This window comes from Nycticebus coucang, chromosome 24, assembly GCF_027406575.1.
Source record: "Nycticebus coucang isolate mNycCou1 chromosome 24, mNycCou1.pri, whole genome shotgun sequence".
In the NCBI taxonomy this organism is placed as follows: Eukaryota; Metazoa; Chordata; class Mammalia; order Primates; family Lorisidae; genus Nycticebus; species Nycticebus coucang.
In genome coordinates, this window is record NC_069803.1 from 20,359,594 (window position 1) to 20,383,115 (window position 23,522).

At 43.1% G+C, this 23,522-nt stretch overlaps 1 protein-coding gene across 6 annotated transcripts in view; it reads right to left on the minus strand.

Moving 5' to 3' along the window:
- CSGALNACT1 (chondroitin sulfate N-acetylgalactosaminyltransferase 1) overlaps positions 1–23,522 on the minus strand; it is a 309,957-nt gene that overhangs the window by 29,821 nt on the left and 256,614 nt on the right. For all 6 annotated transcript variants that reach the window (XM_053578680.1, XM_053578684.1, XM_053578683.1 and 3 more), the window contains exon 4: positions 10,892–11,108. In XM_053578680.1, coding sequence (XP_053434655.1) covers positions 10,892–11,108 — 217 coding nt within the window. The remainder of the gene's footprint in view (positions 1–10,891; positions 11,109–23,522) is intronic.

The window sequence follows — 23,522 nt, forward strand, 5'->3', positions numbered from 1 at the left end:
ACAGGAGCCTAGGGTATGATGACATGCTTCAAAAACAAGAGCCAAGGTCCCTGCACACTGAATCATCACCAACCGACAATACTATTCCCTGCACGCAAAAGATCCCTTCCACAAACTTGCCAGACAATGCGTTAACTTCCTTTGCCAACGAAGCATAAAAGCACACACACAGGGCTAAGGGCCAGAAAAACTGTGCTTGAAAATTGTATGTGCAGTTGGAAAAAATCCATCCCAGGATCAAGAGAGGATCACCTGTAGAGATTGAATAAAAAGCACTCTAACTAAGAAAATGCCAGGAAGGCTATGTTAACTAGTGTGATGGAAATGTGTCAAACGGTCCATGCACCAAGTGTATGGTGCCCCATGATCATACTAATGTACACAGCTATGATTTAATAAAAAAAATAAAAAAAAGCACTCTAATTTTTCTAATAACATCTTCGCTGTTTCCCTTCCGACTATTTTTATATCCTTTCAAAGCACTTGCTATTTTTTACGAAGTAAGAGAGAGATGCATTGGGACTTTACTCTTTGTGACCACATGAGCCTGTAAATAATAAGGCATGTTTTCCCTTGAGATGTTCTCCATCTACCGTGCAAAACTAACTATCTATGATGTAATAAATGTTCTAGAAAAGTATGAGCCTCGTGCTATGGAAATACCATTGCTGTCTATCTGAATGATCTTTGTCTTATTCAAAACAATTCTCACTAGAGTTCCTCCCCTAGAAAGATGTGTATGAATAAGAATATGTGTGTGGGTGGGTGTTTTCACAAGTATGATTCGTGGTTTGGAAGTAAAGGGTTAAAAACTACAGTCAAAGGGATGATAATTCCGTTTCACGGTAGATTTCAGACTCCTCGCTTGATGCTATTAATGACAGTAGGGATCTCTATAAGTTGACCACCCAAATTGGTCAACATAAGGAATTGTCATTGAGTACATACGGTGCATGTCCAGTCTGTGAAAATTAGGTCAACTTAAAAAGGTGGTCAATGTATAGAGCTGGTCAGCTACAGGGGTTCTCCTGTATTGGTGCCTGCACACGTGCCACCTAGGTCCCCAGTGTTGCCTTTTGTGCTTCTGGTATCATATCTCTGAGAACAACTTGTTATTGTTGCATGTGAAATCTCTGTAATGCATCTCAGGGACTCCAACTTCCCAGGAACCCTTGGGAACTTATCACTTCCCACAGTTGCTATATACAAGCTCTCCAACCCACACATGGTCACACGGTCGACCTTCTTCCTCAACCTGGAAGCCCCCCAATTCTGCTTGTATTCCACAAAGACTTTGGCTTCACAGGACAATTTTTCTTGGGAAAAGAATAAAACACTTCCTTCTGTTAAGATATTGTGCCATGCTAAGTGTAGAATATAAATGTCTTCACACAACAACTGAGACAATGCGGTGAAGGCTATGTTAACCAATGTGATGAAAATATTTCAAGTGGTCTATAAAACCAGCACATGGTACCCCATGATTGCATTGATGTACACAGCTACGATTTAATAATAATAATAAAAAGATATGGTAACACGGAGTATGGAGACGATCTAAGATATATTTTCTGTCAGAAAACATGCATGACAGTCACTTAGACACCTATATTTTTATTTCCCAAGAAGTCAAAAACCCCTTCCCAGGGGTGCTAAGGAGGGAGTATCCAAGCTGGCTCTTGCCAGGTGGGGAGAATAGAGAAAGGAGCTTCCATGGTGAGAAAAGGCGCGTGTGCAAGGAAAGCCCATCACTGTTTTTTCTCGGTTTTCTACTCCAATGTATCAGGTATGAGAAAAAAATCTATTTAGGCTTTAAGTGGCATCCTATGAAGTGATACATCAGAGCTCATCACTTCTAAACTTTACCTCTGCTACAACAACAGAAAGAAAATTCCTTAGCCAGGAAGGGCTTGGAAACCAGAAACAGGTACCACGTTGGAGAGGAAGCAGACTTATTAGGATCTTCTGGAATCTGGGTTTAAAAGCAGTATTCTTCCTTTGGTTTAGTGACCCACCCCCCATCAAGAAGAATTAATATGTAATTCTTGTGTCTCACTATTTGAGTAGTCTGATCGGTGTTACAAGAAATGAGAGTGAATTTTGACTCTCAAACAGTTGGGATCTACTTTCCTGATTGCCTGTTTCAGAACAGAAAATGAGATCATTTTCCATGCGATCTTTTTGTTTTTTAACTCTTAAATAGAGGTTTCTACACCTCCTGGGGCTCATATGAAATATAAACCACCTTATTTTTTAAGGGCCCAGAGAGAAACTTTTATCCAAATAAGGTGAATGATAAGAGATTAGTGTCTCTCAAACATTTTGGACATAAAACTTTCTTGGTGGATCCTTAGTGTACAAATAGTGAAATGACTCATGGGGGGGGGGGATTGGATAAAATGGGAATGTTATACTATGCACAATAATTTTCCTTTTGAGGAACACAAAGAAGATGAGGAATTTCTGTTACAAACCAACATTTGATGGCTGTGGCCTTTCTGTCACTTACACCAACCTAGCCATAACACTCAAGTCTCATTTCAGTTTCAGAGATTTTATAGTTACTACCCTACAGAAAAAAAAAAAAAACTTTCAAAAAAACTTACACAACCATCTTAATGGTTTTAGGTCAAAAAAAAAAAATCAAAAGTGAATAGCGAAAGATTAAGAGTGAATAGTGAAAGATTAAAAGCAAATAATGAAAATTCAAGTATAAGATTTCCTTGATCCTGCACGAAAATGTCATAGATGCCTTTGGCATCTATGAGAGGAATGAGAAAAGAATCAGAAGGCTGGGCGGTGCCTGTGGCTCAAAGAGTAGGGAGCTGGCCCCGTATACCAGAGGTGGTGGGTTCAAAACCAGCCCCAGCCAAAAACTGCAAAAAAAAGAAAGAGTCAGGAGAAGAAAGTAAAGATGAACATTAAAACAAAAATAACCAGTCAAGTCTGAGGAGGAGCGTAGCAACAAGAAAAAGGATTCTCAGTCAGTCCAGCTGGAAGTATTCGAAATAACATCCAAGCAAACTTGGAATGAATTGAGAACAATTTGTAAAAAAATCATGAAGAATATTTTCCATTAAAATATCCTTTTTGCTCTCTCAAAAAAGTTCAAAGATAACCCCGACCCGCCCCCAAAAAATATACCCCCGGCTTCACTGGAATGAAGTACTTTCTATCATCACAAACAAAGTATGCAATGAAATAACAGAGGAGTTTCCAATCGATTGCCTGGAATCTAAGAGAAAGGAAGTGATAAAAGAGAAAACATGTGAGAATGGTTTTAAAGGCAAAATGAGGTGATCAAAAAAAAAAAGAAAGCAGAGAAGAAGAAGGGCGAGTGTTTTTAAGCCAATATGCTACTGGGCAAAAAGGAAACCCATGAAGACAGGAAGCAGATTTGAAGCAAGTTCTTCTGGGTGAGCTGCCTCTGTCCCTGACTGTGGGAAAGGAGCCTTAGGAAGAAGCCTGCAGGGACCCAAAGGAAGCACGTGGGCATTCGTGAGAGAGGAAGAGGCCCCGGAAGCCAGTGAGGCTCCCACATGGGCCAGGATGATGACAGCACGGGGGAGCAGCCTGCCATGGAACCCACTGCGTGATCTCCAGGGACAGGAATGGAATCGCGCCAGCATAAGGAGCTGCACAGCACTAAGGACAAAGCAGCCCATGTAAGGATTTTATTCTTACTCAGAGAGATGATCAGGCTTAAGCTTTAGCATCATGATTTCTTGGCAATCCCAGGAACATCATTCCTTTGGTGCTTGTTGCCTCTTAAATCAACAGTCCTTAGGATCTGGTGGGAAAAAGCTTATCTCGACCAATGAATGGTAGGCTTCTTTTCTATTTTTTTTTTTTTTTCTTTTGGCCGGGGCTGGGTTTGAACCTGCCACCTCCGGCATATGGGACCGGTGCCCTACTCCTTGCAAATACAAGGGCTGAAGCCCACTAGCCTTTGTTTTCCTCCTTCTCCTTGCCCGCCTGGAAGTTCTGAAACCTGCCATTTTTTGTTTTGTTTTGTTTTCTCCTGAGACAGAGTCTTACCCTGGGTAGAATACAGTGGTGTCATCACAGCTCACTGCAACCTCAACCCCCTGGGCTCAAGACATCTATCTTTCTGCCTCAGCCCCCCACGTAGCTGAGACTACAGGCACCCACCACCACACCCGCTAATTTTTCTACTTTTTAGTAGAGACGGGATCTTGCTTTTGCTCAGACTGGTCTTGAATGCCTGAGCTCAAACAATCCACCCACCTCAGCCTCCCAGAGTGCTAGCATTACAGGCGTGAACCCCGGCGCCCGGCCCACCTGTCGTTTCTGACACTTCTGGATTGTTTCCACGAGTCCTAGCTGCCATGTGTGTGCCTCTCCTGCTCCCTCTCCTGCTGAGTCTTTGTTCACTGAAGTTTATAAAATGGTTTTATTAAATTTGTATTTTTTGTGAGCACAAGTCATTTTTAAGATGAGTTAATACGACTATAATAATGAGAAGAAACAATAACGATAATAAATACCTTAGTACTTATCATTGCCATATTCTTAGGAATCAATTTTGTCCCCGGGGCCCACCCCAAGCACAGTTTCGAGGCATGAGAAATAAAATCATCCTTTGGTTCCTTATAGGTTCCACCCCATGCCCGGCCATCACCCAGCTCTTTTCTGCAGACTTGACCTTCCTCTAGGCCACTTTGCAGCTCATGACTAGACCTGCTCTCTCTTCGGAATTCCAGGTTCCACATCTATCTTTTTCTATCCAAGAAGACTAAGCCTTATTATTATTCTAAGCCTTAGCCATGTAAGTCTTTTCTACATGAGCACATTGCTTGTGTAAAACATGCTAAAATGACTTGTAACAGTCAGTGTAGAGCTGCAAGGGGACTGGGGCCTACCTGGACCAATACTTTGATTTCATAAAAGATACTAATGCTGAGATAGATGAAAGGACTCATAAAAGGTTCCCCAGCCACTTGTGTCAGAGCCAAGGGTGTTGACACATTAAAGGCAACATGCAAGAGGGACCATGCTTCACATAAATTAATCTCAAGTCATGATCATTGGAAACCGTGCCCCCCCAAATAGTAGAAAATGGCAAAAATCTGGCCACCAATAAATGACCAATGAAAAGGGACATAAACTTCTTCCATAAACTTCAAGGAGGCCAAGGAAAGGAATGAAAGAGTCTACTTTAGCCTCATGGGGATTTGACAAAAATAAAGGCAGCAAAGGTAGTCACATTGAGTCACGACCCTTTGTGAGAGCAGCAAGGGTAAGCGGGAAGAGAATTACTGAGATGAAATATACACAGCTCCTCGCCGCCCACAGAAATGTAAAAACAGGGCCAACACTTTTTTTCTTCTTTTTGGCTGGTAGGAGTGGAAAGAATTGTTGAAGACGAGTAAGATAAGAGAAATGAGCAAATAAGCTGGATTCTTTCTGATGTTCCAGGCTTAGCCCTCACTGGAGGGCTCCCTCTGACTGCTTTTTCCCAGGAAAAAGGATTCATCCCATCTGGGTAAAGTGAGCCTGGCACAACTCACATATCCATCCACGCTCAGAAGAGCCATGAGAACTGGGAACGTCAACAAAGGTTATACAAAGCCCTGGCTGAGTTCTTTTCCTCCTCCATTTTTTTCACACTCCAAATAAAGTGAATAAACTAACACCTGTTCTCAGAATATAACAAACAGTTCTCCATCAAGATGAGGAGGGAGCCAAGCCGCCCATATTATGTCAGAGTAAACAGAAAGCCTGGGGAGTCCTCGCCTATGATGCAGAGAAAAGACAAAAGCACGGCAACCAAGAATCGGAACAAAATCAGGGGAGAAAAGAAAGTAAATTAAGAAAGTAATAGTATTTAAAGCAAATGAAAGAAAAAAGCCTAGTCTGAAAGAAAATCTAAACAGAAGAAAATGTCTCATACATGTTTCATACCTTCTAAACAAAATTATGAATTTCATCTTACAAGGTTCAAAGAGGAAATGATAAAATAAAAACCGAGTAAGATTAGCAGGCACCGTGTGTGCTCAGAAAATAAGCTGACAGCCAAAACAAACAGGAGTCATACTCTAGAAATAACAAGTTACAGAGGAGATATAGTGAAAAATCAAATTACTGACATAAAGGAAAGGCTTACGTGAAAGCGGATGAGACATGAAGGCATTGAAGAAACCAGGAGCTAATAAATGGAGAAGAGCCGGGAAATAGATGGCCGTGTCCAGGAAGCAGAGAAATTCAATAAGCGAAGCAGGAGGCGTACTCAAAACACCAAAACATTTCCCTGAAATGAAAAAACCTGCAAAATAAAAGGGGAAGCTGGACTCCAGGAAGATGGGATAGGAGACAGGAGATGCTGAGATAAGACACAGCCTAAGTGAATGTGTTTGGAGACTGAAGAAGGGATTCTTCAGGCATACGGGCAAAAGTCAGTCATGGTCAGGAGAGACAAAATAATGTGGTCTTGACACTTCCCCAATGCCAGAAGAATGTCTATAGAGCTGTGAGGAAGATGAAGTGTGTCCCAAGAATTTTTTTTTTTTTTTTTTTTGTATATTGACCTTCTATCCAGCAACCACACTAAATTTACTTCTTTCTTTTTATTTATTTATTTTTTTGAGTTTTTTAAAAATTTTTTTCAAAATACTATGAAGGTACAAATTTTAGGTAACATTGAATTGAAAGCCCGTTTTCATTATAAAGCACTATAAAAATAACAAGTAGATATCCCATTCCCAAACATTTATGGTTCTTCCTCTTGAATTTTTTTTTTTAAAGACAGGGTCTTGCTCTGTTGCCCAGGGTTAGAGTGCCATGATAGGATCACAGCTCATCGTGACCGCAAACTCCCAGGCTTGAGCAATCCTTCCATGTCAGCTCCTAAGTAGCTGGGACGGTAGTTTCCCATCACTGTGGCCAGCTAATATTTTTTAAGTTATTAAAAATGGGATTTTTAAGTTATTAAACATAAGTTCTTTTATAACTTAAGAGATGGGATCTTGCTATGTTGTCCAGGCTGAAAAAAAAAACAACTTCAAACTAAGAACTCAGAAACAGAAAGTTATTGGAAGAGGTCTGCTAATGAATACATGAAGTCCACTTAAATCCAGAGCTACCACTATAGGAACTGTAGCTACGGAACAGAATGTAGACGTTGTAACCCTAACAAGGTCAAATGATAGACAGCTAACCAAAATCAGAAAAGGAGACAAAACGGAAGCAGAAAGTGTAACTGCTTTGATTTCCCTTTCTTATTGCAATTTTTCAATCAATCTAGTCTAAATTAAAGTATGTAGTAAAAAATACATAATAATTCTAATGTTTTTTTTTTTGCAAAAATCACCTTTTAACTTCAGAGGAATCTCGTAGGAACTAATGTGTTACAGTGAAGAGATATTCAAGGTGAACAATTTTCTTCTGTTATACTTCAGATTCTCTTTTACAAATCTAAGAAAGATAAATTTTAGTTCTTTAATCAGAAATAGAATGTATAGTATCTCTCATGTTGCATTAAACTCTTCCCAGCTTTTCTTCTATACTATTCTTCTATCTGCTTATGTGTGTCTCAAAAGACAGGGCCTGAAATGATATTCAACTAATGTTAATAATGCTTAGTTTTGGGAGGCAGGACCTGGAATGACTTTTAAAATAATTTAAATATACGTAAATTATAATAATTTAAATAAGTATAATTTGTTTCATATTGCCTACACATCTTATAGCCAAGTATCACACAAATTAAAAAGTCATTTAGCCAGGCGTGGTGGCAGGTACCTGTAGTCCCAGCTGTTTGGGAGGCTGAGGCTTGAGCCCAAGAGTTGGAGGTTGCTGCGTGAGCTGTGACATAATGGTACCCTACGGAGGGCAGGGTGAGACTCTGTCTCAAAAAAAAAAAAGAAAAAGAAAAAAGTCTTTTTAAGGCAAAACAAACTTTCATTGAATCTTTAAACAAAATGTAAAGCATGTGATAACTACATAAAAATTTACCAAAAAAAAAAGAAAGAAAAAAACAAAGGAAATAAAAATCACACACAGTGCCCCTTTAGTTAACAGTTTCTGGTCTTGGGATTGAAAGAACTTCATAAAGACAGCATCAAATATTTAATAAGTAGCCCCTTATATTTTCGTAGTAATTTTATGGTTGTAATAATTGCATTTGAGTATTCAATTGATCAGAATGACTTTGGGTTTTGGAATGAAGTAAGAACTAAATCTTTTCTGCAATGTTTCGCTAGTTGTCCTAAATCCAAGCCCTGAGAACCCCTTCTGGTGCTTTGAAATGCCTGCCACCTTTACTAATGCAGAATTAGCTCTTCTGCAGAGTTAAATACTCTCAGGTATATGCTTTCTTTCATCCCATTCTTTCAGAGACCTTAACATGCTCAGAAACTCCTTGATTATGGAGTCAACTGCCCACTCAACCTTCTGCTCAAATGTCAAATGTTGTCTGTCCTGGGGAGACCCTCTGGTGTCCCCCTGTCTCTTATCTGTATTTCCCCGGCAGCACCCAGCTCTGTAATCACAGATTCTCCTTTTTGTGAATCTCGAATTCACCTTCTTATCCCTCACATTTGGGCAATGTGTCTGGCACACACAACAGTGACAAGTCTTCAAGTGACAAGTCTTTCCCCAATCTACCCCTTTTCCTACGAACATGAGCAATGAACATCCGAATTGTAAAAGTCAAGAGAAAAAATGCCCTAAGGCTTTTGTGTTTTATTTTTTTTTAAACATTGGCTAGGATTATATTTCATTTTACCATCTCCATGTTGGAGCCTTGTAAGCTACTAATTTTACATTTCTCACCAATCCATACTTGCCTTTCTGTTTTATTCCTATTGTTAATGACTTGAAATTCTCAGGACATGGCACTAAAGAAACAATTGCATTTTCTTCTATTAGCTCGATTGTGCTAATAAAATACCCAAGAGAATCTTGCTTTTTCAGGCCACCCGAGTCCTACCCTGAAGACATGACCTTTCACTGAACAGACATTTCTATGGTGTAAGGATCACCTTACCCAACTGGCATGCCCAGTGCCTGGCCTACGAACAGAATCAGAGGCCAGGTCCCTTAATCTGCCAAGCTGTAGGCAGCTTCCTAGCCAAAGGAACTTGCTCTGACCTTGTCCTAGATACGCGCATACCAGTTGCTGAGACTAATGATATGACTTAACACCCAGCAACAACTACAGGTTCATTGTTCTCATGATGTAATGTTTAATCAGCCAATGGCACCCCGCCATTCCAAGGAGACACTATGCAGACAGAGAACAGAAACAGCAAAGGTAGCTTGAAAAAAGCCAAAACCACATAAGCCCTAAGTTCAATATTGGGGTTGGGGGGCCCTGCCAGCAGTTAAGTGATTGTGCAAGAGGTGGCATGCTACACGCTGGGAACAGATTAACAGCTTAGCCCACTCAGATTGAAGCTAATAAAAGAAAATGCTTAAGGATCAGAGAACATGAAAACAGGTGTGGAAATGGGAGCCGCTGTACCCAAGGAGACAGGATAAGGGAAGTTGTGACAGCTGTCTTCACCTACTTGAAAGCTCGTCATGTTTCACAGGAAATGGATTTGTTCAGTCATTTCTCCAGAGGCCAGAACTAGACCCACTCAATAGAGATGACAGGGAGGCAGACTCCAGGTCCAAACGACAAAGCATTTTTATCTAGAATTGGTCAACAAAGAGACAGCCTGCCTTATAAAGTAGGAATCTACCTACTTTGCCTAGAGAGAACCTACATCAGGGCTGTCACAGAAGGAGTCTGAGTAAGGAAAGATTAGACCAGAAAATCCAAAGATTTTCCTAAGACTATTTGCTTCTAATCTTAATACACACACACACACAAATGAGTTACCCTTTAAATTAAAAAAAAAAAAGTGTATTCAAGAACAAGACTTTTAAGAGGTATCAATCACACCTTTATTCTGACCACTATTATCTTTTAATAATGTGAATAGGACTAAATCAGCTTGACCTCTCAAGATTTACGATTAGGTAATATAATTTTCTTTCTTTTTTTTTTATTGTTAAATCGTAGCTGTGTACATTAGTGCAATCAAGGGGTACAATGTGCGGGTTTCATATACGATCTGAAATATTCTCATCAAACTGTTCAACGTAGCCTTCATGGCATTTTCTTAGTTATTGTATGTAGACATTTGTATTCTGCAAAATAAGCTGGTTAAATAAGTCTGCTCGTTAACCTCAGCCAATAGGTGTATGTTAGCCATCCCAGCTTATAAGACCCAATATGGTACAATAAAGGGTTTAAAGACACATATGGAAAACTGTATTAGTGTATCTGAAAATAAAATAGTGTTACTGTGGGGTAAAAATGAGTGCTTGAAACCTGCTTTGCATAACCCTAAATTTAAGCTCGGATGCAATGTAGGTCAGAATGAAATACAGATTTTGATTCAATCCATTCTAGCTATCAATGAAACATCCCAGAACTGAGCAAGAGCATCCTCTAGCCTAAGTCCCTTGTCAGGGTGGGCTCTGTCACCAGCAAGCTGTTCCAGGCTTCTCAAGACTTAGTACAACATCACTTGGTCACTTGCTTGCCTTCAAGAGTCTCAGATCCTGCTGCACCCAAGCCTGAGCTCAAAAGCACATCACAACAGAACACAAAGGCATTAGGTCATCTTGGTGGGGCCTGATGCAAACTCAGTCCTTCCTACTTTTCACTCTTGAAGACAAATTTGCTTATTGGGGAGTTTCCTAATCACTGTAGGGAAAGGCAAATACGAATGATAAACTTTAGATGAAGAAAACAGGGTTGAACAAGAGAAAGGGGCCTTTGTACTTGGCAGGGGCAATGAAGGAAATGAGGGGAGATGATATCAGAGTTCCAAGGTGCAGCGCACGGAGGGAGGCAAACACGTGAGCACCCACAAACCTGAAATTCTGCATGAACTGCCGGAACTTGTCCACCCTTTTTGCTAGTGGCACGATCACGTTGATAAGCGTGTGGGCCATGTTGAGTTTTTCTTTTTTCACTTTCATGATAGGGCCAAACGGTCGAAACAAGACCAGTCGTTTGAATTCGTGTTTGCGGTCTCCTTTGAAGGTGAGCTCATACAAAGTGCCCTTATCCCTTTCTGTTCTGTAGATCCCTGTCGGGAGAAGAACAAGGGAAGATAGTTGTCAAAATAAACCTTGGCCCACTGAGTGTTGTCTAACCAAGATCTAGCACAAAACGCCTTTGAAAAAGGTAAGATTTCAATCTCTCCCTCTAACAATTACTAGAAAACCCCAAAGGCTCCCAATTAAAACTACCCAGAGAAATAAAAGTATCAATTTAAAGATCACAGGGATGAAGACTTCATAAGAAAACATGGGGAAAAGCTGGTCATGTTGGATACAAAGCTGTATTTATAGTACATGGAGGCATTTAAAAAAAAAAAAGCTGTTAGGAAACATGCCAAAACAAGGCTGACTGTGATGTGGAGTGGGGCGATGCACATTTTTCTTTAGAGCTATTATCCAAATTTTCTGCAAGATGATTAGAAGAGTATCAACATCATTATATTTAATTTTAAAAGTATGTGTTAAAATTATCTCTTAGAAATTATGATTAGGATTAATTATGGCCATTTAGAGTGGACTGCAGGGATGTATTTGGGGAATCTGGGAGTAGCTCAGGGCTGGTCACGTGAGTTGTGGAGCCCTCTGGAAGCTTCTAGAAATGTTAAAACAGACAACACATAAAGCACGGAGTACTTTGATGAGGGTACACATCATACTTAGTTTCCTATCTTCCTTCCCTGTCTTTAAGCCGTGTGGCTCAGAACTCCAGAGCACACACTCTCAAGCTAGACTGCCTGGCCTCAAATCCTGGCCCCCTAGGTTTTCTTTGGGACATCACTCAACTTTCTGTGTCTTGTCTTCCCCACAGGTCTTCCAAGGAGTCTGTGCCCCAATAATTGCAAAGAGGTTAGGACAATACATGACACTTAGAAAACCCTCAATGAATGTTCACTGTCACCAAAACCCTCCTTCTGAGGAGGAACAGAAGTAGGAGAGGCTCGGCACCTGTAGCACTGTGGTTATGGCACTGGCCAAAAAACACCAAGGGTGGTGGGTTCAAACCCAGCCTGGGCCAGCTAAACAACAATGACAACTGCAACAAAAAAATAGCCGGGTGTTGTGCCGGGTGCCTGTAGTCCCAGCTTCTAGGGAGGCTGAGACAAGAGAATTGCTTGAGCCCAAGAATTTGAGGTTGCTGTGAGCTGTGACACCACGGCACTCTACCAAGGGTGACATAGTGAGACTCTGTCTCAAAAAAAAAAACAAAGAAGAAGGAGCGATGTCTGCCTGTGTGTCCTTCAAACTGTGCTCCACCCTGACCCTGGTACTGAAACCCACAGAGCTTCCTCCTCTGGCACAAAATCTGAACTCAGCATCTCGGTTGCCCTCTCAGCACGAGCCCCCGGAGGGCCTGGAGAACAGGGTTTCCCTACTAAGGAACCAATGGTGACCCTGCTGCCCAAGGTCCCTTTCCTTCCCAGGATCACTGTAGGATGGGTGTTTTCTCTACGGTCAGGAGTAAAAAATGCAACAACGGTAACATTGAGTGGTCACTAGAAAAGCTTTTCTCTTTGACTTCTGTAGGAGGCCCCCTTGGCCACAATTTTGCTTTCCCTGGTTCCAGATGCCTGCGGTATCGTACAAGATATTTGTGTGTTTGATACAGAGAGAGGTGAAAGACGGACGCATTCATGTGACTTATTCCAGCGTGCTGTTATAACTGTTCTATTTTATTACCAGTTATTATTGTTAATCTCTTACAGTGCCTAATTTATAAATCAAACGTTATCATGCTACATATATGTAAGAAAGAGCATAGTATTTAATCTATGGTCTTAGGCATCCACTAGGAGTCTTTGTTTTTTTTTTGCAGTTTTTGGCCAGGCCAGGTTTGAACCCGCCACCTCTGGTATATGGGGCCAGCGCCCTACTCCTTTGTGCCACAGGCGCTGCCCCCGCTAGAAATCTTGGAAGGTACACCCTGGGGATAAGGGCGTGTACCATGTTTCCTATTTCAAGTATCCTATGTCCTGTTAATCCCTCCACTAGCTCAGAATGTACCTCCCAGTCTCTGAGCCGCTCCAAAAATCTCCAGGGAAAAGTGGCCACCGACAGTCAGTTACAGTTTCTCCAGATCTCTCACAAACCGCGTCTCCTTTCTTCCCCACGCTCCCTCTCCTTGTCTTTCGTGGGAACTACACATCCTCTTCACAAGCATTGCCAAGTTCTCGGCTCTGTTCTTCCCATTAGAGAAGCTTTTCATCTCCCAGCACCGGTTACACCCTCTTTGATGCTGTTCAAGATCTGAGTCTCCTGGAGTTACCACAGAGAAGAAAGAGCCTGGCGCTGAGAATTTTCCAGGTCGTCTTGTGTCTCCCAGCCGTCCTCTGGGCCTGCCGGAACATCCAACAAGCCCCTGGCAGTGACAACGGGTGGTAGAAGGACCCAGGCACAGTTACAAGGACTAAGTTCTCTTCAGAAGTCGTCACTGATCCCTTAGGTAACAAGGAATACTACTTGCCTGTCCTCAAAATCAGAGAGGCTGAGAGAGTTTTGCTCAACCCACGTTGGAAAAGAGTCCAGAGTCCCTGCAGGGACCAGCCATAGAAGAAAGACTGTTCATTTCTCAGGGAGCCCAAAGGACTTCTTTGAAACATTAAGTGGTTCCCTTCAAAGTCTGTTACTTCTTTCAAGCAAGTTAATTCTTTCCACCATAGAAACACACTGTTTCGCCACCTCTGATGTTGTCTGGAGTAATGAGGTGAACCACCAACTCCCAGGTTCAAACATGGTTGGGCTGAGTCAGAAAGGGCCCAGGTTTGGTCACAGAGGGCGTCACCAGCACACCTGAAACAGGCCTGCTGGGGTGGGTGCCCACGCCTTGTTGCATTTCTGTAACAGCAGCATAATTTCTCTATGCAGCAATAAACATGGAAATGACAGCTGACAGTTTAACGTGCTCATGAAAGCGAACGTGGGCCAGGGGGTGGTTTTTACAACTGAGTCATTTTCCTTCTCAGAGACAGGATACGAGTCATTAACGTTTTAAAATCTAAATCTACAGAGTTGAAGATAGGGGGTGCAATCTACCCAAACCTATCTCGAGAGAGACGTGGATTTATAAGGAACCCAGAGGATGTGACACTTCTTATTCTTAAAGATTACAGAACTCTATGACCGCCCTGGGCATGCCCGCATCATCAGCCCAATGTGACAGAGACCCCCCCCAGCCACGGTCAGCAGCTCGGGTGCCCATGAGGAAGGTCATAGCACTCAGAGTCACCCGGCTCACTACAGTCCAAGCTGCTTTCTCATCGTCTCCCACATGCTGTGCTTTAAAACAGTCCCTACATTGACTGGCTAGCATGTTTCCTCATATTATAATTATTTTAATTATGTCTTCTGAATCTGATTTTAGATCCCTTAATCTCATCTATTTTAAATATGTTATTTAAAACTCTTGCAACCTGCATCCACCAAAACCCACAGCCAGCCATTCACCCGCCACGCCCACGCTCCCACCCCTGCACCGAGAAAGCTCTCTGTCCACTTTTAACACAAAGACACCACCCCCAAAGAATCCTTTTGGCTCTTGGAACTCTTTGATGGTGGAAGCACAAAGGAGGTGAGAGAAAGGGGGCGGAAGGCAAGCTGAGGCAGGAATGGTTTTCCAGCCAATGAACTAGAACATGCAAATAGAAGATGCAAATTGAGCAGCACAGTGACACGCCCCTTTTGATGTTATACAGAGTAGCATCATTTTAGGTACTATACAAGTGAAAGGCCAACAGCAGAACTTGGGAGCTGGCTTAGATCTTTGTTTAGACACCCTACATAGCACCTCTTTTCCCTTCTTTCCATCCAGAGAAGCTACGGTTATTTCGAGTTTGGCATGATGGCTCTCTGTGCCTACGCCGCAGTGCTCATCTTACTCTGCTCCAGGGGTCAGGCTTCAGGGCCACCAACTTGGCAGAAGCATCTGCCTGTCGCTCCAGACATAGCTCTGTAGGGTATTCCTGCAAATGTCTGTTCCTTCCGGAGGCCAGAAGCTAACCAGATAACACAGGATGGTCTCTGTACCATGTCTTCAACCTGACCTTGGAAATCATGAGACTGCAGGGCAAGAAGAATATGTCTCTCGACTCCCACTTCCTTACCCTCACCCACACGCACATACACAGGTTGTGGTCAGTGGCTCTACACTGCTGAGCCCGTGCAGAGCTTCTCAACCCGGCCTGCAAATCATCTCCATTCTCTTGTCTCTACACTCATGCCAGCCTTTCCTTTCCTTTCCTTTCCTTTTCTTTCTTTTTCTTTTTTTTTTTTGAGACAGAGTCTCACTTTGTCACTCTTGGTAGAGTGCCGTGGCATCAAAGCTCACAACAACCTCTAACTCTTGGGCTTAAGTGACTCTCTTGCCTCAGCCTCCCAAGTAGCTGGGACTACAGGTGCCCGCCACAACATCAGGAAATATATATATACATACATATATGTATATATCTTATTTATTTATTTATTTTGCTGCAGTTGTCATTGTTGTTTAGCAGCCCTGGGCTGGGTTTGAACTATGGGTGCCCCCATGCCTGCCTTTTCTACCTTGCTCCACGGAGCCTGGGTCTCCCAGCTGGATATCTCTGCCATTACCTGCCAATCCTCATTGCAACTCCAGGTTCCAACCCATCCCACACATGTGCTCTTGCCCTTTACCTGTCCACAATAACCCTCAAATCCTACTTCCCCACTAGTTCAAAGTAGCCACACTGAAAAAGTTTGGCACTTCCTCAAAAAGTTAAACACAGAATTACCTACCATAGGACCCACCAATTCCGTTGTATGTTTCTGGATATTTCCCAAGAGAATGAAAAACAAGGGCCCAGACAGACACTGGCACTCTCATGCATGATACAGCATCATTCAAAACAGCCAGACGGAAACTACCCCCGTCTCCATCAAGAGGTGAGCGGATAAACAAATGCAGTCTGTACATGCAATGGAGCATCATCCTGCCTTACAAAGGAAAGGAATCCTGGCACATGCTCCTACATGGATAAATCTTGGGGACATTATGCCAAGTGAAATGAGCCAGTCACAGACAAACACTGTGCGATCCCACTCATGTGAGGCATCCATAGTAGACAAGTTCACAGAGGAAGAGGAGGATAATGGGGCATTAGTGTTTAATGATGCAGAGTTTCTATTTGAGAGGATGAAATGTTCCGGGATGGATGGTCCTGGTGCTGGCACAACAGTGCAAATGTGCTCCGTGCTGCTACACTGCGCACTGGCGCTGATTCAGATGGCAAATTTTAGGTTGCCTGTATTTCACCACAATAACTGCTGTCCTCCAGAAAGGTCTTACGCTTTCTCAAAGACACGTGGCACAGTGATCTGCTACCTTCCCGTCCCTTCTACACCTGACCCTCCTGTTGTGGGAAGACTCTCAGGACGTTCTCAATCCTAATCCTCGCGTCCTTAGGATTAGATACCTCTTACTTTACAGCTTTTGAACTCTTCTTCCCTCGACGACTTTTGTGGCATGTGAGAACATGAAGGGACCTTGAAGACCATCTCATACAGCCTTCTCATTTGACAGATGAGGAAACCTAGATCTAAAGAGGTTGTGATGTGCCTGTGTCCAGGTGACTTGTCAGTGACTCATAGGAACATACCCCCATTCAAGGGTTTACTCCCTAGAGTCATTTTTTATATACAACACGGGCAACTCAGAGCACAGAAAGGGCTCTAGAATGTGAAAAACAGCTTCCAGAAAGTCAGAATAAACAACAGAAAAATCTGCACTAAAACCCACTGTTCTTAGTTATCTCGTGTACCCACGGATGATCCTCATGTCTACCCTACACTTCACCTATAATTTTGATGGTCACCACAAAAGTTAACCTGAATTTCTAATCTAGACCTCATTGAAAGTAAATTTTCAAAAGGAAGGATTTAATGAAAAAAATTTTTAACAAAAAAAAAAAAAAGTCTTTGGGAAAAGAAAATCTATTAGAGGCAGAAATGTGACAGGTAGCCTCCAGGAAGCAGAACATTATTATTATTATTATTTAATTGAAAAAGTCTGGGATCATTTAATATAAAGGAAAAACACTCCAGCCATGTAATGCCTTTGAAGATATCACTGTAAGAGCATGGATCTGCTTACTCTGCCAATGCATATTTGATTTATTCAAAATGAGAAACAGGTAAATATGTGTCCATTGTATTTCTTGGAAGTGAAATAATGGACCACAGCATAGCCTGTCTCAAAACTTTCATAGTGACCCGTGTACTTGAGAAAGATTTTATTCCAAAACAGTATATATATATATAGTTATTTTTTATTTATGTATTTGTTTTTTACTATTTTGTTGATTTAATTAGCTAGAAAATCCTGCTTAGATGGCACATCTCATGTCTAGACCAGGAGAGAAAAATGAGGCGTCATCACAGTGCCATCACTTGCCAGCTCTGTCCTCTGTCTTTTTTTTGGCCGGGGCTGGATTCGAACCTGCCACCTCTGGTATATGGGGCCAGTACCCTACTCCTTGAGCGACAGGTGCCACCCAACCAGCTCTGTTCTTGTAAGTAAGTAGTAGACTCACAACATTTGTGAACAACATGACCTAAGACTGCCATGTATCCCCAGATGCTCAGAAACTGTAAGTAAATCATTTCCCCTATAAAAAGCAATAAAAAATGATCATCTTCATCTTCTGGGTTGTGGACAGGCTCCTTACTCTCCTCTGCATCATGGTTTCTCTGCTCACAGCCTGGACATATCCGTCCTGGGTTTATTACTGTTTGAACTTGGACTGGAAATTTCTTTCACTTGGTAAGAAGCAGTTGCACTGACCCATGTACTTGCTGAAACAGTTCATGAATCCCCTTTCTTATTTCCGTGTATTGTATTTGTTGTGTATTTGTTCATGCCATAGATCCAACCCAACAAATCCAGTATCTGGTTCCTAATCTATCAGAACTTTCTAAGAACCTCACTTACTTAGAGCTCCTTCTCACCTCATCGTTAGTAGTGGCAGTCGACTTTCAGATCCTTTACTCCTTCTACCCCCAGAAAACTACATTTGTATCACCCATGAAAGCCAGTGGGTATTTGACACTGAGTGGAAAATGGTGGCACATTCCTGGGCTTCTCACCAGGTGACCTGCTAGCCTCATGCGATTCATGCGCAAATGAAATGGTTAGTTTTATTAACTGATTTTTTATGGGTATTACTTCCTACGGATTGTGTTCTACATTAGAAATATAAATATAAACTTAATGAAATCACTGTGCTTTCAGAATTCACATGCCAGAAAGGTTAGGCAGATAAATAAACAAAATAGGGATAAATACGGTAAGTGCCTAACAGAATCTGCCCAAATAGCAAAGGAACAAAAAAGGATGGAGTCTCCCCCTAGTGGAGGGCCTGGGCAGTTGGACAGGTGTTTCAGCTTCACAAAGAGCACTCTGGGGAGAGATACTGAGAGAACAGAAACCAAAAACGACTGTGTGGGTCCAACTTCAGACAAGGCTGGAGTGCAACAGGCAGGCAAGGGAGGGAGAGGACAGGAAAGCCAGAAAGGCAGGAGGTGGGACGGGACAGCAGGAAGTCACTGTCACAGGTACAAACTGTCCGGGAGCACAGAGGAGCCAGGTCAGTCTTCTAACAAGGCAGAGATGAGATTTTTTAGGTCTAGGGTGGGCGTGAGGCAACGACAGGGAATGAGATCAGAGAGCAAGAAAGGGCAAGGGTCTGAACTAAGCCAGGGGTGGGGGAGATGTGAAGTGGAAGGAAGCTTGAGAGAACGTGGGGAGAAAATGGGGTGGCCGGTGAGGGGGTGGAGAAATGGAGGCCGAGGCCACTTACAGGTGAGACAGGCGTCACGAGCTAAGCTGTGGAGGTGCTGACTTGAGTGGGTGGATGGATAGGTTTGAAGCTTGGCAAGACCTTTTGTAGAGTGAAGCGTCCTCACAGTATGAGTTGAAACTATGAGCATGGGTCAGATGAGCCAAGAAGAGGCTGCACAATAGGAAGAGGGAGGGCAGTGCGCAGGCCTCCAGGCGCAGGGTGTGGGGACATGCTCAGCAGACTGAGAAGTCCCAAGTGACAGGCAGAGGACAGCTGCTCCGGGAAGCCAGCGGATGAGTGAGGCTGGCTCGCTGCTGCCAACCTCTGCACCAAGCTTAAGCAGGATGAGGATGAAACTGGTGCCTTGAATGGGGCAAGAGGATGACTGCGGAGCTTACCAATAACGCCCCCCCCCAAAGAGGCCTTCTGCAGTGTCACTCTCTGAAGCTCCCTCCCACTCCCAACCCCCCCACAGTCCCTCTGTCACCTCTTTGACGCCGCCCCATTCTAGTTTGCTCATCACACACTATCTGAACGTGTTTACTCACCTACCCATGCATTACCGCCCCTGCACTGGACGGTAAGCTCCACGAAGCCCCAGACCTCATGCCTGCAACCCGAATCAATATTTGCTGCACAGAAGGGAGGGAGGGGAAGGAAGAAGAAAGGGAAGCTGTTTGGCCAAAAAGGGAATACACACAATAGAGTAGAAGTTAAAAGAAATCGTGGAGTCTATGGCATTGTCCTAAAAAAAGAAAGGAAAGAGAAACATAATTTCTTCCTATGTTGAGAGGGAGGAACAGGCAGAGTGGATAAGTGGAATGAGAGGGCGGGGTGGAGGGGTCAACAGCTGGTTAGGTATTGGACAGGAAGGGTCACCTCGTCCCCGCACGGGGAAGGAGGAGAACAGCAAGGATACAGATAGTGCCAGTTTGGGGCAAGGAGCCCAAGGAGCTCAGGGCACATGTGTCATTAACAACTTCTCAAAGAAACAGAGCAAAGGCACTAAGAGTGGAATTGCCAAGGCGTGCTGGAGCTGGACGGGACAGTGGAGAACAAGAGATGAGTAAGGCGGTGGAAAGGAATTACAAAGCCACGCAGGGATCGTGGGGCAGAGAGACAAGTCTGCACCAAGGTCCACGTGCGGGCTCAGCGCCTTCTCTCAGCAGCACGAGGGACACAGGTGAAGGCGGAGACACGATGGTGACTTGTGGACCTGGCGTGGGGCTCTGCAGGACAGCTGTGAGGGCAGGGAGGGCAGGTGCAAAGAAGCAAGCGGTGAAAGGAACACACAACGGGGTCCGGGCGGGGGAGGAGAGCTGTGAGCCTGAAAAAAGACAGAGGTAACGGGCAGGCGAAATGCAGGGAGAAAAAACAACCAGATCGAAGTCAGAAATGTTAACAGAAGGGATGGGAAAGGAGAGGTGAGGATGTTTGTGTTTAACCCACTGGAGGAGCTGACTCGGTCCAGATCACGCTCCCCCTGGACACCCGGCCTCTTTGTACTTTTTTTCTCCTTCACTGTCGTCTCGAGTTGGTCAGACCCTGATGAGCAGCTGCTCAAGTGCACAGCTCTCTTTTTTGCCTTCAGTTCTTACCATTCGAGAATTGTGTGTTTCTTATAACATAACCTTAAGATACCAAAGGTGAGAAATGACACATGCTAGATGCCTACTTGGATGAAATGGGGTTTCAGAGGCCAGGCAGCGATGGCAGAGGCCCACACAGCAGGGTCCTCAGGGATTCCAGAACAAACATCCGAGGGAGGGAAGTCAGAGTGGCCATTATCAGGCTACGTTTCCGGACAGCTGCTGGGCTTCCTCTCAAAACCCAGTGGAACAGCAGTTCCAGGATGTTGTGGAAAAGCACAAAACTTAAGATACGGGCAGCAGGAATGAGCTGGCGTTAAAAGGTCAAAGACCAGGGACTGTGTGACCACCCTATTGTTTTTGGCCAACCGATGACCTTGTCCATGCCAGTGACTTATGCAACTTACTGCCCAAACAGAGGACAAACAGCCTTAGTCAAATTTACTTCACCTCTGACTCACGTCTGTTTTTCAACCTGCATTCACAGATATCATCTTGATTTTCGAGTATTTTCCAGAAATAAGCCATTTACTCATTTTGGAGAAGTTAAGTGAGCAACTTGTTCAAGGTGACAAATGATACGTTCACAGGATGATGGGTCCATGAATGTCAATCTAAGAGCAAGGTCAGCAAAGTTCTTCAAAGGGAAATCAACTTTACCATCCAAAGGATGTTTACAGCACTGTTCTGTGCTTCCTATCTTTTGGGGACTGACTTTTGAGAGTAAAAAAATGAAGACAGATGCTTCTAAAAGTTTATGAACTTACCAAAGTATATCATAAAAGTTAGTCTTAACACTCACTTTCAAAGAGCAAGATAATGTATTATTGACCATTCACTGACACTGATTTTGTTAGGATATGGGATTAATAATGAACCTACTTCATGGGGCTGTTGTGAAGATTGAGTAAAGGACTGCTTGTAAAACATGCCTGGTCAGTCCACAGGAAGCAATCGATGCCGTTAGCAATAACAATCGTCACTGCAATTACCATCATGTCATTCCACGTTGCACCATTAATCATTTAATGCATTATTGCTGTCAAACAGGTGAGGTCCCCAGAGCAAGCCCCCACCACTTGCTGTACTGGAATGAAATACACTCGAAAGCAGAATCCAATTACTGATCTTTTTTTTTTTTTTTGTAGAGACAGAGTCTCACTTTATCACCCTCGGTAGGGTGCCGTGGCCTCACACAGCTCACAGCAACCTCCAACTCCTGGGCTTAAGCGATTCTCTTGCCTCAGCCTCCCGAGCAGCTGGGACTACAGGCGCCCGCCACAACGTCCGGCTATTTTTTTGTTGCAGTTTGGCCGGGGCTGGGTTTGAACCCACCACCCTCGGCATATGGGGCCGGCGCCCTACTCGCTGATCTTTTTAAAGTTGCCACTGTGGACTCAGAGATGTGAAACATTTTGATATGCTGGTAAAAAGCCTCATGCTCTACAAATTAGCATCTGTAATATTGGGTCAAGGTAATTGTTTTTAGCAATATTGCTATAGCATGTTTTTCAGATGTAGTCTGAAAATCCCATTCCTAATTTATAATAATTGAAATTTCAAATCATTAGCTCCAAAGTCCTCTGTCGCTTACCATGACCCTTTTTTCTCTACTCCCCCATAACCATCCATACTGGTTAGCAAAACCTTGTACCCTATCCCACCTCCATAACCATCCACAATCTCTAACAGGGTTATAACAGGGTTCTTCCCTCTGTCAGACACACTGAGCCTCCTGGCTCTTCCAGACAGATTCCATGGTTGGTCAACACCTGTGCCACAGATTACCAGTATAACCCAGTCATCACTGACTTTGTAGCACTGGAATAAGGTATTTAACGACCAAGGTTCATACCCCCTGTTCTTACAAGTTACATCGCAGTGTATATTTAAAGCAACAACAACCGCTTTGTGGTTCAAGGAAAGTCATAAGTAGCGTCTCTTACAAGCATGGATTTTGTTGGACAGGCTCAGCTGATTAATCAATGGTAGGAATTCATTTTAGGTTTACAAACAGGCAATAAGATTGAATCTCTTGGATGCTGGGGGAGAATACATGTATATTTCTGTGGAAATTCTAAACCACAGATAAAGCACAACAAGCTAAAGATCAAGAAAGTAAGCCTAGAGACTGGGTCACGGTTTTCTACCCTACTAGACATTAGTTGACCTGTATTCATCTGTGCCAGTAAAAATTGATAGGCTTGAAAATAACAGATTCTTGGTGACGCCTGTAGCTCAGTAGGTAGGGCGCCACCCACATACACTGAGGCTGGTGGTTTCAAACCTAGTCCAGGCCAGCTAAAATAATAATGACAACTGCAACAAAAAAATAGCCAGGTGTTGTGTTGGGCGCCTGTAGCCTCAGCTACTTGGGAGGCTGAGGCACGAGAATCACTTAAGCCCAGGAGTTTGAAGTTGCTGTGAGCTGTGATGCCATGGCACTCTACCCAGGGCAACAGCTTGAGACTGTCTCAAAAAAAAAAAAAAATACAGATTCTTGGGCCCCACACCAGACTTATTAAATTGGGGTCTGAGGACTAGTTTTGGGGAAACACTGTTTTCTCTCAAACTGGTGCATTATGAATCTTCAATAAATGTTACACAGTAAAAATCAACTAGCCATTTTAATGAATAATAATAGTGGTCCAGATCAATGGTATTTCTGATGAGAGGTAATCTCTGACCAAACGCCACTAAAGAGGTGCTGTAAAAAAAGTCTGGATCTGTTATCTCTATTGGTCCCACGAAGAGAAACTGACACCCACAACTTAGAAAATCAATGTGAAAAGCATTCTCGTAGACACAATTCTGTTTTTGCCCTTTGAATACCTACTTCCTAATTAGAGAAAGCTTAACTCTATAGCCCAAGCTTTGGCGGTATTTTAAATGAAATGTGAATAATGTATCATTTCTTACAAACCTTGGGCAGGAGCTAAAGGCCAATTAGTGAACAGAGAGCCAGGCATCTGTTAACCTATTAATCCAGCAACTCATTCACACAGAAATCCCTCAACAAGGACCTTCCATGTTGGGTAATACTCTAGTATATAAGGATGAA